The sequence below is a fragment of the Gossypium raimondii genome, chromosome 10, assembly GCF_025698545.1.
Source record: "Gossypium raimondii isolate GPD5lz chromosome 10, ASM2569854v1, whole genome shotgun sequence".
NCBI classification, from domain to species: domain Eukaryota; kingdom Viridiplantae; phylum Streptophyta; class Magnoliopsida; order Malvales; family Malvaceae; genus Gossypium; species Gossypium raimondii.
Window position 1 is genome coordinate 14,119,351 of NC_068574.1, and position 14,557 is coordinate 14,133,907.

Sequence of the window (14,557 nt, forward strand, 5' to 3'; positions counted from 1 at the left end):
CGATATTACTGGAGAAAGGTGGATGGCGATCCTTCAAAATCTCCGAGATGAGGATGTTGAGTGGAAAGCTCCTTGGATGGTGCCTGACGAGATTTGTATCGATGTGGAGACTTCGATTGGGTTCCTTTACTCAGAATTTGGGGAGCTGTCGGATATGCCCCTCTACTCGTATTAAGACAATATAGATCAAGACAGCTCATACCGGCAACGCAAGGACTGGCCGGGTGTAAACTTTCTTATAGGGGTAATAACTACAAGGGAAAGATTCGAGAAATGTCCAACGCTTGGAAACAAACTCACCGGATGAAAAGATTTACCGTTGGGGCAATGATAACTCCAGAGTATCATGGGTGGCGGAGTAAGAGGATTAACGACAATATTCCTGAGCTGAGTCACGAAGGCAGTTAGCTAATAGAGGAGCATTTACGGGTCGTCCCTTCTGAACTAGAAATATTAAAGCAAGACTTTGAAAGAAGAAATGCAGAGTTAGAAAAGCAGATAGAGCAAATAGAGGAAGAAAAAATGAGCTTAAGACTAGATGCAGATGTTCAGAAGCTTGAGGCGGAGCGACTAAGAAAAGGGAAAGCTAGGGCTGAAAAAGATCTTGATAGTTTGAAAATAGATTACAAGAAGTTGTGATTATCAATGAGAACTGCCGGGTTGGGAAAGACTTCTGAACAGTGGCGCAAGGAGATTCAATAAGAAAAGAACAAGGCTGATGAATGGGAAAGGAGGTTCCAAGAAATTCAAGCACAGAACGAGACTCTAAAGAGGAGTTTGTCGGAGAATCAGAAAGAAAAAGGGGAGCTAGAGAACAGAGTGACTGAATTAGAAGGATCTCTCAATCGGCACCGAAATCGGAATTCTGTGATAGAATTGAGGGCAAGCCTTAGTAGAATTGAAGAAATGAAAGAAAGAATTGAAGAGTTAGAAGCAGCATTGCGAAATTGCGAGATTCGGATCGAGTATTTGGAAGCTAATGAAGATCGTCAAACTGAGCAGTTGCACTACTTTCAAAACCAAGTCAGAGATAGAGATCACATTATGGGAGAAGCTGTGGCTCAAATTCGAGAGGTTGCGGATCACCTGCAGACGTTGGTAGTGCAAGCTGATACGCTAAGTGTGAAGTATGAGCTGAAATCAAGCCGAGGAAAAGAGCTAGCTTCATTACTTAAGAAGATTAGAATTTTGAGCATTAGGGTAAAACCGTATATGTAATCTGTCTTATGTAAAGAATTTTGTTTTTTCTAGTAAAGTTTTCTAAATGGAATTAAATCAGAGTCAATACCTTTTTCTTTTTGTATTGATTACATGCATTGCATTACATTATATGCATTAACGACCATTAAAGGACCTTAATTAAATAAAATTGTTTCAGTTATCCTGAAACATCCTTACGGCACAAGAAAGAAAACAAAAGCAATGGATCAACAGATAGAACGATTGGAACAAATGCAGAAAGAAATGTAAGATAAGATGCAAGAACAATTGGATGTGCTGGAATCCTAAAGAGCCATGATGAGCCAATTGACACAATTATTGGCTGATAAAGGAAAAGGCCCTGCCATCAATTTAGGAGTTGATCAGGAGGACCCTGTTTATCCTCCAAGTTTTGCCCCAACGAGTACTCAGGCACAACCGGATATGTGTCAACAAGGAGTGCATGTTCACATTAGACCTCAACGCCAGGTTGATACCTTGACACCAATAAATTTTCAGATAGGCTCGGGTTTTAACCCATGAGATAATCTGGCTAACCCTGTCGTTCCTGATCTGAACGATGTGGCGGAAGCAGAAAAGGCAAGAGTAGATTTACCGAAACAACTTGAAAATAGGTATAGGTGGTTAGAAGAAAAGTTCAGAGCAATGGAAAATGCTGATTATCGTTGCAAGATCGATGCCAAAGACTTGAGTTCGGTCCCTGACTTAGTTCTTCCGCATAAGTTAAAAATGCCGGAATTCAAGAAGTACAACGGAACTAGCTATCCCGAAGCCCATATCACCATGTTCTGTCAGAGGATGACAGGATATATTGACAGTGATCAATTGTTAATTCACTGTTTCCAGGACAATCTAATAGGAGCTGCTGCTAAATGGTACAATCAGCTGAGTCGTACCCAAATTAGTTCTTGGAAAGAATTGGCACAAGCCTTTACGAGACAGTATAGCCACGTAGCGAACATGACGCCTGATAGGATCACATTACAAAACATGGACAGAAACAAAATGAAAGCTTCAGGTAGTACGCCCAAAGGTGGAGGGAGGTGGCAACTCAGGTCCAGCCGCCTCTACTGGAAAAAGAAACCACAATGCTCTTTATCAATACTTTAAAGGCCCCATTCATTAATCATATGTTGGGAAGTGCCACTAAAAGTTTCTCAAACATAGTAATGACTGGTGAAATGATTGAAAATGCGGTAAAAAGTGGTAAAATAGATGCAGGGGAAAATTCTAAAAGACCAACCTCAAGGAAGAAGGAAGGTGAGATAAATAATGTGAATACATACAACAAAGGATATTCAAAGTCTGTCACCGTTAACTCACCAAAGACAGTAGCTACCAATCATCAGGGCCCTCCGAGGCAGGAGTTTAATTTGAAGTTAGAAAGACCCCAGTTTACACCTATACCGATAACTTACAAAGAGCTGTAAAAAACAAAATCTATTTGATGCCCATGTGGTCTCCCCTTTTTATCTGAAACCCATGCAACCTCCATACCCCAAGTGGTATGACACAAACGCCCAATGTGAGTATCACGCGGGAACTAAGGGGCACTCAATTGAAAACTGCACTGCATTCAAGAAGTTAGTTGAAAACCTTATCAATTTGGGGATCGTAAAGATAGGTGACTCATCAGGACCAAACGTAGCAGAGAATCCGTTGCCCAATCATGATAATAAAGGGGTGAACGCGATAATTGAGAATGGAGGAAGGAGAGTCAAAGCCAACGTAGTAGAGATAAGGACCCCCTTTGAATGGGTTTGGAAACAAATGGTGAAAGGAGGTCTCATCAAGCAAGATTCAATAGAAAGGCCTGAATGAACAAGGAAGTTTTGTGAGTTCCACGCAGAAGAAGGCCACGACATCCCAAAATGCACTGAATTCAGAACCATGGTGCAAAACTTAATGGATAACAAAGAGTTGGAGTTTTATGAAGAGATCAAGGGACTAGAAGAAGGAGAAGTTTATGCTTCAGAGGAAGGATCTGCGGAGAGAACTCAAGAGGTTAATCACCCAGTGGTGATTATTTCAAAGCCAATGAACAAAGAATCTGGAATACAAACAGTGCCAAAGGTCATAATCCAAAAACCTGTATCCTTTCCCTACAAGGATAGCAAAAAGGTTCCTTGGAATTACGACTGCAATGTGACGATTCCAGAAAAAGAGAGCTTGATAAATGCTTCAGAAGAGGAAGAAGGATTCTATACACGAAGTGGAAAACGCTATGATCCGGCAAATACGATAGTGGAATCTGGAAAAGAAAAAGCCTTAGCAGCTGAGTTGGGAAAAATAAAAACAGACAAAATTGAATCGCATGTCAATCGGCCGGTAACTGAAAATGAGGCTAGAGAATTTCTAAAATTCTTGAAACATAGCGAGTACAATGTGGTAGAATAATTACATAAACAATCGGCTCGTATCTCGATCCTTGAGTTGCTCATAAGTTCAGAGATACATCGTAATGCGTTGATTAAGGTGCTCAATGAAACTTCTGTCGCTAACGATATCTCAGTGAATAAGTTGGACCGCTTGGTTAACAATATCAGTGTCGACAATTTCATTTTCTTTAATGATGATAAAATACCGCTGGGGGGAAGAGAAGCCACCAAAGCATTACATATCACTGCTCGTTGCGGGGAGTGTATGTTAGCGGGAGTGCTAATTGATAATGGATCAGCCTTAAACGTTTTACCTCTGTCCACCTTAAAAAGGTTACCAGTGGATAGCTCTCACATGAAACCATGTCAGAACATAGTGAGAGCATTTGATGGTACCGAAAGGAAGGTGATGGGAAGAATAGAAATACCCCTCTTGATTGGCCAAAATACATACGAGGTGGATTTCTTAGTGATGGATATCGAGCCTTCGTATAACTGCTTGTTGGGAAGACCCTGGATTCATTCAGCAGGAGCGGTGCCTTCATCATTGCACCAGAATTTTAAATTGGTAACAGAAGGCCGGTTAATTACGATTGACGCGGAGGAAGATATCATTGCATCGGTAACCAGTGACACACCATATTTGGGAACAGATGATGAGGCGGTCGAATATTCCTTTCGATCATTAGAGTTCATAAATGCGACCTTCATTATTGAGGGAAAGAAGATCCCGATGCCCAGCATATCTAGAGCCACGAGGATGGGACTACAAATGACAATTGGAAAAGGAGCTGTGTTTGGAAGAGGACTGGGAAGATGCCTTCAAGGAAAGATAGAGGTACCGGTGGTGAAGGATAAACGAGACCATTTTGGTTTAGGATTTAAACCAAATGCTAAGCAAAGAAGAAAAGAGTTGGAGAAAAGACAAGAGAGGAGGAAGGCGCGTAGGAACGGAAAAGAAGTTGATTGGGAACCGATGGCTTTCCCCCACATATCCAAGACCTTCGTATCAGGAGGAACCATGTATTCTGAACTGAGGACTCCAAGAATGAAGATCACAGAGGAAATGCTAGAAAACTTGAACATCAATGCCATATTTGAAGAAAACTCTGAAGAAGGAAATACATCAGGCATTTATCCCGTTGAACTTGGAAGTGTTTTAAACAATTGGACTGTAGAAGAAATGCTTGAAGTTTTTAGAGCTTTTTCAGAGTAATATTCGAAACATACTAATTGTTCTAAGCCTAGAGAAAATGAAACTTTTTGTGAAATGAAATGTGCTTATATTTGAACATTGTGATTTCAATGAAATATATTTTCGCATTTTGAGTATATATTCTTTTAAAATTCATTTCATTCTTTCGTATGAATAGTCACCTTGGATGCTTTTATTCCAAATCATTCTTTCATTTCATTCATGATCATATTAAATAAGAATCCTTAAATTCATACATTCTCTGTACATTCTTCGGTACTTATAACAGGTCCCAAGATATCAATGACATGAGTGATCTACTATGGACTTAGAAAATCCTTTCAAACGAGATATGTGTTTAGAGGAATCTCAAGATTTTGAAGATAACATAGATTACAACCTATCTCTAGACTTACTGAGGATGGTAGAGCAGGAAGAGAAATAAATCCTACCTCATGAGGAGACGATAGAGACGGTGATCCTGGAAGAGGGAAAGGTGGTAAAGATTGGCACGTGCATAGCTAAAGAAGTAAAACAAGACCTCATTGAATTGTTTCGAGAGTTCAAAGATATCTTCGCATGGTCATACAAAGATATGCCAGGGTTAAGTACTGACATCGTAGTTTACCGACTTCCTATAAAGGAAGATTGCAAACCCGTTCTGCAAAAACTCCGAAGAATGATGCCTGATGTTGTATTAAAAATAAAAGAGGAGGTGCAAAAGCAATTCGACGCTGGATTCCTACGAGTGGTCAAATACTCCGAGTGGGTAGCCAATATTGTTCCTGTCCCTAAAAAAGATGGGAAGGTACGAATGTGTGTGGATTATAAAGATTTAAATAAGGCTAGCCCAAAAGATAACTTTCCCTTTCCGCACATCGACGCTTTGGTGGACAACACAGCAGGGCATTCGCTGTTTTCTTTCATGGATGGTTTCTCTGGATACAACCAAATTAATATGCATCCTGAGGATATGAAGAAAACTACATTCATAACCCTATGGGGAACCTTTTGTTATAAGGTGATGCCATTTGGGTTGAAAAATGGAGGGGCAACGTATCAGAGGACCATGGTAACACTGTTCCATGATATGATGCATAAGGAGTTAGAAGTCTATGTTGATGACATGATTGCAAAATCTAAAACAGAAGAGGAGCATGTACAGGTCCTTAAGAAATTATTTGTGAGGTTGAGAAAATCCAGCAAAATGCATATTTGGGGTCAGATCAGGAAAATTGCTGGGGTTCGTAGTCAGTAAGAGAGGAATTGAGATTGATCCTGACAAAGTAAGAGCAATACAAGAATTACCTCCGCTGCGTACTTAAAAAGAGGTTCGAGGTTTTTTAAGAAGACTGAACTATATCGCTCGGTTCATCTCACAGCTAACCGAGAAATGCGACCCCATATTTCGTCTCCTTAAGAAACATAATCCAGGTGTATGGGATGAGGAATGTCAAAAAACTTTTGCAAAAGTCAAACATTACCTATCCAACTCCCCAGTGCTAATGCCACCTTACCCAGACAAACCGCTCATACTGTATTTGGCAGTATTTGAAAATTCCATGGGATGCGTGCTTGGTCAACATGATGAGTCAGGATGAAAAGAAAGAGTAATCTACTATCTCAGTAAGAAGTTCACCGAATGCGAAACAAGATATTCACCAATCGAGAAGTTATGTTGTGCCTTGATCTGGACAACTCGGAGACTGAGACAGTACATGTTGTACCATACAACCTGGTTAATCTCTAAATTGGACCCTCTGAAATACTTGATGGAATCAACCACTCTGAATGGAAGAATGGCTCGATGGCAAATTCTCCTATCTGAATTTGACATAGTCTATGTAAACCAGAAGGCGGTCAAAAGGAGTGCAATAGCGGACTTCTTGGCAAGTAGAGCTTTGGAAGATTATGAACCATTGAACTTTGATTTCCCAAATGAATATTTGATGTATGTTGCAACCACAGAAAAATATTTCCAAGAAGGTGGTCCTTGGAAGCTAAATTTCGACGGAGCTTCAAATGCTATAGGCAACGGAATCAAGGCAGTACTCGTGTCCCCTAGTGGAGATCATTACCCTTTCACTAGCAAATTGGATTTTGATTGCACAAATAATATGGCTGAGTATGAAGCTTGCATTATGAGCATCCGAGCAGCCATAGAGCGGAAAATTAAGGTGCTAAAGGTATATGGGGACTCTGCATTAGTAATTTACCAGCTCAAAGGGGAATGGGAAACACGAGACCCGAAGTTAGTCCACTATCGAAAATTGGTCATGAAATTGATTGAAGAATTTGATAGTGTCACCTTTAGCTATCTCCCACGAGATGAGAACCAGATGGAAAATGCTTTGGCCACCCTAGCTTCTATGTTCAAAGTGAACAAACTAGAGGATATGAAGCCTATCCAGATCAGCATTTATGAGGCTCCAGCTCATTGTTGCAACATTGACAATGAAGGGGAAAAGGATGATCACCCCTGGTACCATGACATATTGCGATATGTGAAGAGTCGTGAGTACCCTGACCATGCGACGGAAAATGATAAGAAGACATTAAGGAGATTAGCCATTGATTATGTCCTAGATAGGGATATCTTGTATAAAAGGGGAAAAGATCAAGTATTGTTGAGATGTGTGGACTCTGTCGAAGCTAAGAAAATTTTAGAAGAAGTGCATGAAGGTATCTGTGGAACGCATGCCAATGGCTTCACGATGGCCAGAAAAATTATGAGATTTGGGTATTATTGGTCTACCATGGAAGGGGATTGCATTAATTATGCCAAAAAGTGCCATAAATGTCAAATTTATGGTGATAAAATGCACGCACCACCTTCACCCCTTCACGTTATGGTTTCTCCATGGCCTTTCTTCATGTGGGGAATGGATGTTATTGGGCCAATATCTCCAAAGGCGTCTAATGGGCATCGTTTTATCTTTTTAGTGATTGATTACTTCACTAAATGGGTAGAGGCTGCTTCGTATGCTAACGTCACGAAGTCAGCAGTTAGCAAGTTTCTGAAGAAAGAGATTATATGTCGGTATGGATGCCTGAAAGGATCATATCCGATAATGCGCTGAACTTGAACAACAACTTAATAGCAGAAGTTTGCAGTCAGTTCAAGATCAGACACCATAATTCGTCACCGTACCGTCCAAAAATGAATGGTGCCGTGGAAGCAGCTAACAAAAATATCAAGAAAATTGTAGGGAAAATGACTGAAACCTACAAAGACTAGCACGAGAAATTACCTTTTTCCCTCCTGTCATATCGTACCTCTGTTAGGACCTCTATTGGGGCAACACCGTTTTCTTTAGTCTATGGGATGGAGGCAGTTTTACCCATAGAAGTTGAAATCCCTTCTCTCCGAATATTAGCTGAACTAAGGTTAGATAAGGCCGGATGGATTCAATCTCGATATGATCAGCTAAACTTGGTAGAAGAAAAGAGGTTAAAAGCTATTCGTCACGGTCAGATGTATCAAAAACGAATGATGCGAGCCTATAACAAAAAAGTTCGTCCCAGAGAATTTCACGAGGGGGACCTGGTTTTGAAAAAGATTCTTCCTCTACAAAAAGACTTTAGAGGAAAGTGGATGCCGAATTGGGAGGGTCCGTATGTGGTAAAAAAGGCCTTTTCTAGAGGAGCTTTAATCTTGAGTGAGATGGATGGTAAAAGCTTGCCAAATCCTGTGAACTCAGATTCAGTCAAGAAATATTTCACTTGAAGAAGGAAGGACCAAGGTGAAAACCTGCAAAGGGCACTTTGAGTCAAAAAAAAAGGGAGAGGCCAGGGTGAAAACCTGCAAAGGGCGCCTTGAGACCAAAGGGATTTGAGTTGAAAACTTGAAAAATGTGGCTCAAATTTTGATGAGGTATGCGGTGAACGTAATAGCTCAAAATTTTGATCAAGATCTAGGGCATGTGGAGGTCTCGCTATACTTGAATCAACAAGAAATGGTAGGCGACATCTTGGGGCATCGACAAAATATTGTAGATTCCCTAAACTCATATTAAATGGTCTTTAGAAAAACTTATGCAGGGAAGCTCGTACTGTGATATCTGAGGCACCTGTTGTCATCTTATTTTGAATCTTGGCAAAATTTGTTGTCTTGATTAATGTATTTATTTTGAGCTTTGCTCCCCAATAAAATTTCATCTTATCTATTATTTTTAACTTATTTATTTCGAGATTTATTCTCAATAACATTTTGTTTGTCCATTATGATAATCTTTTTCAAACATTTGAAATAACGATTAATGGACTGAATGTTCAAACAAAAGGGGTTTTGCATATTACTCTAGAAATTTCTAGATAATGAAGGAACCTGAAACAGGACTGTTGTTTAGAACACACCAAATTTAAAGTGCCTAAAAAGGAAAAGCCTAAGTCAGGACTATCTTTTCAAACTTAGTTGGATTAAACAAAATGATAAGATGTCATATTGGTGACAAACCTTCAATGATTTCCAAATGATAAGAAGAGGTTTCTCGGAAAAAAAAATTTTGCGATTGTGCATAAACAGTTAGTATGACACCCTGGGAATGGTGCAGGAGACCAAAGAGTGTCACATTCTGTATGATAACAGAGGATCGAGAAAGGGCCAGATCCTTCTATCCTTGGGTTACAGAGGGAGAAAGGTGATTCGAATTTTGCATCCAGTGGATTGAACCTTAAAGATTACAGTAGGGGCAATCCGACCAAGTGAGAGATGAGCATTACCAACCGGACAAGATAGCATTCGGACGTGTTGGCAATAAAGCCTTATTGAACAAGGGGCTTTAACAACTCAAACATTGAAAGATCATTTTCATTTTGCATTCATGCATACACATTTAGCCAGGATATTTTGATTCATTTTGATCATAATCACTAGGCATAAATAGGTTCATATAGGTCATGTTCCCCAAAGAACAGATCAATGAAGATGGCAGGTCTTGCTTTACTGAGTTGACAGAAGCAGATCAAAGTAACCATAGTTTGCAAATTGAAAGATTGAGGCCACAACGGTGAATCTTACTTCCAAGCGATGCAGCGGAACAGATTGAAGCTACGACGGTGAATCTTACTTCCCCGACAGTGCAGTTCAAAAGATCGAAGCCACAACGGCGAGTCTTACTTCTCTGGCGATGCAGTGGAACAGATTGAAGCTACAATGGTGAATCTCACTTCCCCGACATTGCAATTCAAAAGATCGAAGCCACAACGGCGAATCTTACTTCCAGGCGATGCAGCGGAACAGATTGAAGCTACGGCGGTGAATCTCAATTCCCCGACATTGTAATTCAAAAGATCGATGCCACAATGGCAAATCTTACTTCCCTGGCGATGCAGTGGAACAGATTGAAGCTACGATGGCGAATCTCACTTCCCCGACATTGCAATTCAAAAGATCGAAGCCACAACGGTGAATCTTACTTCCAGGCGATGCAGCGAAACAGATTGAAGCTACGGCGTCGAATCTCACTTCCCCGACATTGAAGTTTAAAAGATCGAGGCTACAACGGCGAATCTTACTTCCAGGCGATGCAGCGGAACAGATTGAAGCTACGATGGCGAATCTTGCTTTCCCGACATTACAACTAAAGATTGAAGCCGCAACGGCGAATCTTATTTCTTCGGTGAGACCGGGCAAAAATTGGTCTTTCTTAGTCTTTGCTCTGTTATCGTTACACGACAACGAGCAAAGAGGGGCAGCTGTACAAGCCCAATTTTCAACCCAAAACAATTAAACCCAAAACCCATTTACACCCAAACCCGAAGCCCAATAGCCAGCCCAAAACAATTAAACCCAAACGGTTTCACCTCTGTTTTCGCGTTTTTGGTTCACCTTTCGTGAGATTCGGCCTTAGATCCGTGCCTAAGAGGTGACCGGCTTCAAAAAGAGACCAAAAAGGTCCGATTTTGTGCCTCCGACCACCATGTGCGGTGGCCGACGGACGGCAGTGGACGACCGGCTCCTTGGCCGGACCTTGGCCGATTTATAGACCAAGAGGGTGGGGGAGAGAGAGCTTCTCTCTGTTTTTTTTTGAAAAATGGTTTTAAAACTGTTTTTTAGTGTTTTTTAGTATTTATATTGATTTTAAAATGGCACCGTTTTGGGTAAGGGGGATCCGCGCGTCAACCCGACCCGACCCGAAGGATCCGCGTGTTTTTTAATTTTTGGGCTATTTACGCGCGCAGTCCCTCCAATTTGCGGCGTGTTTCAATTTGGTCCTATTTCGCTATTTCCTTTTATTTTTAATTTGGCCACAAAGTTTTATCTTTCTCTCAATTTAGTCTACTGCTACGCTGCGTTTTGAATGCTTCAGTTTATTTGCAGTTTTGGTCCCCCCTCTTTCGACGTGTATCACGATTTAGTCCCTTTTTTTATTTAGATTTCGCCCAACATTTATGTTTTTATTTCGATTTAATCCCTTTTTCTAACAATTTTATTGTTTAATCAATTATTTTAGTGTTATTATTATTATTATTATTATTATTATTATTATTGCTTTTATATATATATCGGAGTAATCTTTTATATTTATATATATATATACTTATATACATACTTTTTATATTTTATGATAGTTATATACGTATATATGTACATATTTTTCATTTTATAATTTTCATCTATTTTCCTTTTTTATGTTCATTTATGTATTTATTTATATATCCATTTTATGTTTTATTTATTTATTTATTTATTTATTTGCTATGGTATATACGATTTTTCTTTATTCGCTTTTTGTTCTTATTATCTTTGTTCACATTATCATGTTTATTATTCCATCATGCATATAAATATCATATTTCGAAAGAGGAAAATATTTCAAATTGAGGCAATATTTTGCGTTTGGAAATTCGAGAAAACATGCCCTAAGGTGCTGGGTGTCGATTTTTCTCGTTAAACCAAATGGCTTAATATCCTTTTAAAGATTTTAAAATAAGGCAATGTTTTGCGTTTAGAAATTCGAGAAAATATGCCCTAAGGTGTTGGGTGTCAATTTTTCTCGTTCAACCAAATGGCTTAATATCATTTTAAAAATTTTAAAATAAGGCAATGTTTTGCATTTGGAAATTCGAGAAAACGTGCCCTAAGGTGCTGGGTGTCGATTTTTCTCGTTCAACCAAATGGCTTAATATCCTTTTAAAAATTTCAAAATAAGGCAATGTTTTGCGTTTGGAAATTCGAGAAAACATGCCCTAAGGTGCTGGGTGTCGATTTTTCTGATTAAACCAAATTGCCAAAATATCCTCTTGAATTTTAATCCATATCATTCAAGTTTTTTTTAGGATCGTATTTTAAATCTCTCTAACATTTTCAATTTTTTCTACACTAAGACATTAAGTAATCAACTAGGTACCAATTTTGGCCGTATCGAGGGTGCTAATCCTTCCTCGTGCGTAACCGACTCCCGAACCCATTTTTCTGAATTTTGTGGACCAAACTTGTTGTTTTAATAAAATCAAATCGTTTATTAAAAACAACCACTTTTCGAGGTGATCCGATCGCACCTTATCAAAAAGGATCGGTGGCGACTCCCATTTTCGTTTTTATTTTCTAAAACCCAAGTCGACCCCGTTTTCATCAAAAAAATGGTGTCAACAACAGTTAAGAGTTTTTATTGGAAAAATGAATTTAAGGGGCTTAATTGATTACCAATCATGATTTAAAGGGTTCAATTAGATACACTTTTTAACTAAAAGTTTAATTGATTTTTTAATTTTTTTCAAATAACTGATTTGATCTTTTAGGCATTAAAGTAGTATAATAAATACATATGGGCTTATCTAAATAAAGTAATAAAGTTAAAAGTGCTTCTTTTAGTATGTTAGCGAATGTAATTTAGGAGTTTTCTTTTTCTTTTAAAAATTTGGCGATTGTCATTATTTTAATTGGGAAAAAAAACTAACGGGTTAACATTTTGAGGTATGTTGAGGGGTAGACCCTTAACACATTTAGTATTATGTAAGGAATTTGCTTCACTGCTCTACCAAGAGTGTAAGTAAGCTCATAAAGTGATTTTGATAAGAGTGTTAAGTAAATTTTTAGACATCTTTATAAACCTGCCGTTTCCTTAGGTACTTAAATTTTTGGTAAAATTATTCTAAAAATTTATTTTGGCTTTCAACAAAGTCGAAATAGAAACCTATCACCAGGACAATACTTTTAACATTTGATGAAAGTTTTGCCTTTTAACAAAAAGGATAAAGGTTATTCAAGAATTGTTCAAAAATCGAATGTGATATTAATATTAATAGAAGATTTAAACATAAACTCTCTATCATTCTATGAGGTTTAATCGACTCATTTGATGAACTGTTATAACCAAAGGCGACAACAATATTGTGTAGGATAACATTTTAATTAAAATTTAAAATTAATCATAATAATATTTCTGCTTAACCATAAAAAGAATTTTAAAAAATAGAAATCTATTCCTAAAGAGAACTCCCACTCCTACAAACAAAGAAAGTAAAATATTATAAAAATTATAAAATTCTAATTATAAATTAAATATTATATTCAATACATTTCATTCTTGTTCTTCATTATGAGCATCATAATTGATTCTTTTAATTTATTAAATATTACATTTTCCTTAGAGAACATTTTCAATATTTATAAGGATATTGTAATTCTTTATTTGATAGTTAATCAGAGCTAGTGCAAATTGTTGAAATGTTTTCAATAATTTTAAAAAGAACCATTAGAGAAAGTTTCATTTATATCTTTAAAAATAAGTATTTTTAAAAGTAAAATAATATTATTTATTTTATTCAATTAATTAAAAATTACTCATAGAAATAAAAATATTATTAAAATAAACAAGTGAAAAAAACTTATTAACCCAAATCAGATGGACCAAGACATATACTGGTTGGGCCTGCAGCAGGTCCAGCCCAAACTATTTTTTAATAAACAATAAAAAATTACAAAAGTCAAAATTCGAACAATTATAAAATCTTTTCTTTATCACTTCAACCAAAGATTTATGTTAATATTTTGATGTATTTCAATGTTATTACATAAATTGTTTGTTAATATTTATTGAAAATGTTATTGATTGAGTTGGTGTCCTCAATACCAACTCTAAAAAATAGAAATACCATGATAAATAATTTGAGTGCATTTAATATCTATAATATGATACATGTATCTATTTAAATTTCTTATTACTCACAATTTCAACTATTTTTATTTTAACTCTTCCCATATTGCATATGTGTTATTATTAGTTTCAAGCTTTACGTTTCATTATTTATTGTATATCATTTTAAATACACACATGTAATCTAAATATGTGTTTTTCACACATACACGTGTGATACAATTTTTATACAATACCTACTTCTACTATAAAATCGAGAAGTGCTTGAACTCATGCCCTCTTAAATATTGTGATAATAACAATATCAATGGAGTTAAAGTTTATTTCATATGTTGAAGTTTATCCGTTATTATAAAGGTATGTTTTACTTAAATATTTACTAAATAATTAGGCTTACAAGATATATAATTTCAATTAATTAAAACAAATGTTTTGCAATTGGGTTTAATAAATAGTTAAAAGAAAATATAAAATTGGTTTAATTGGGTATTTAATCGATGGAATGCACAATATATGAAGCTTAAAACCTGAGATTTATAATAACAAATGAATTGATTTCTTTTAAACTACTTGTTTTCTCAAGTATTTATTTTTATATCAAAATATTAGATTAATATTGCATTGTTTTGATGGTTGCAACAAACTGAAGGTGTTGTTCAACT

The 14,557-nt window shown here is 37.1% G+C and overlaps 2 protein-coding genes across 2 annotated transcripts; both read left to right on the forward strand.

The window, feature by feature from the left end:
• The first annotated feature begins 522 nt into the window (after positions 1–522).
• Positions 523–1,218, forward strand: LOC105775281 (uncharacterized). Its single transcript, XM_012597808.1, has 2 exons — positions 523–610; positions 704–1,218. Exons 1-2 carry the CDS (start codon positions 523–525, stop codon positions 1,216–1,218), a joined length of 603 nt encoding a protein of 200 aa, XP_012453262.1.
• Positions 1,219–3,111: 1,893 nt separating this feature from the next.
• On the forward strand, positions 3,112–4,815 carry LOC105775283 (uncharacterized). The gene is made up of 2 exons (XM_012597810.1): positions 3,112–3,609; positions 3,697–4,815. The coding sequence occupies exons 1-2, from the start codon at positions 3,112–3,114 to the stop codon at positions 4,813–4,815; spliced, it is 1,617 nt and encodes a 538-aa protein (XP_012453264.1).
• Positions 4,816–14,557: the final 9,742 nt, after the last annotated feature.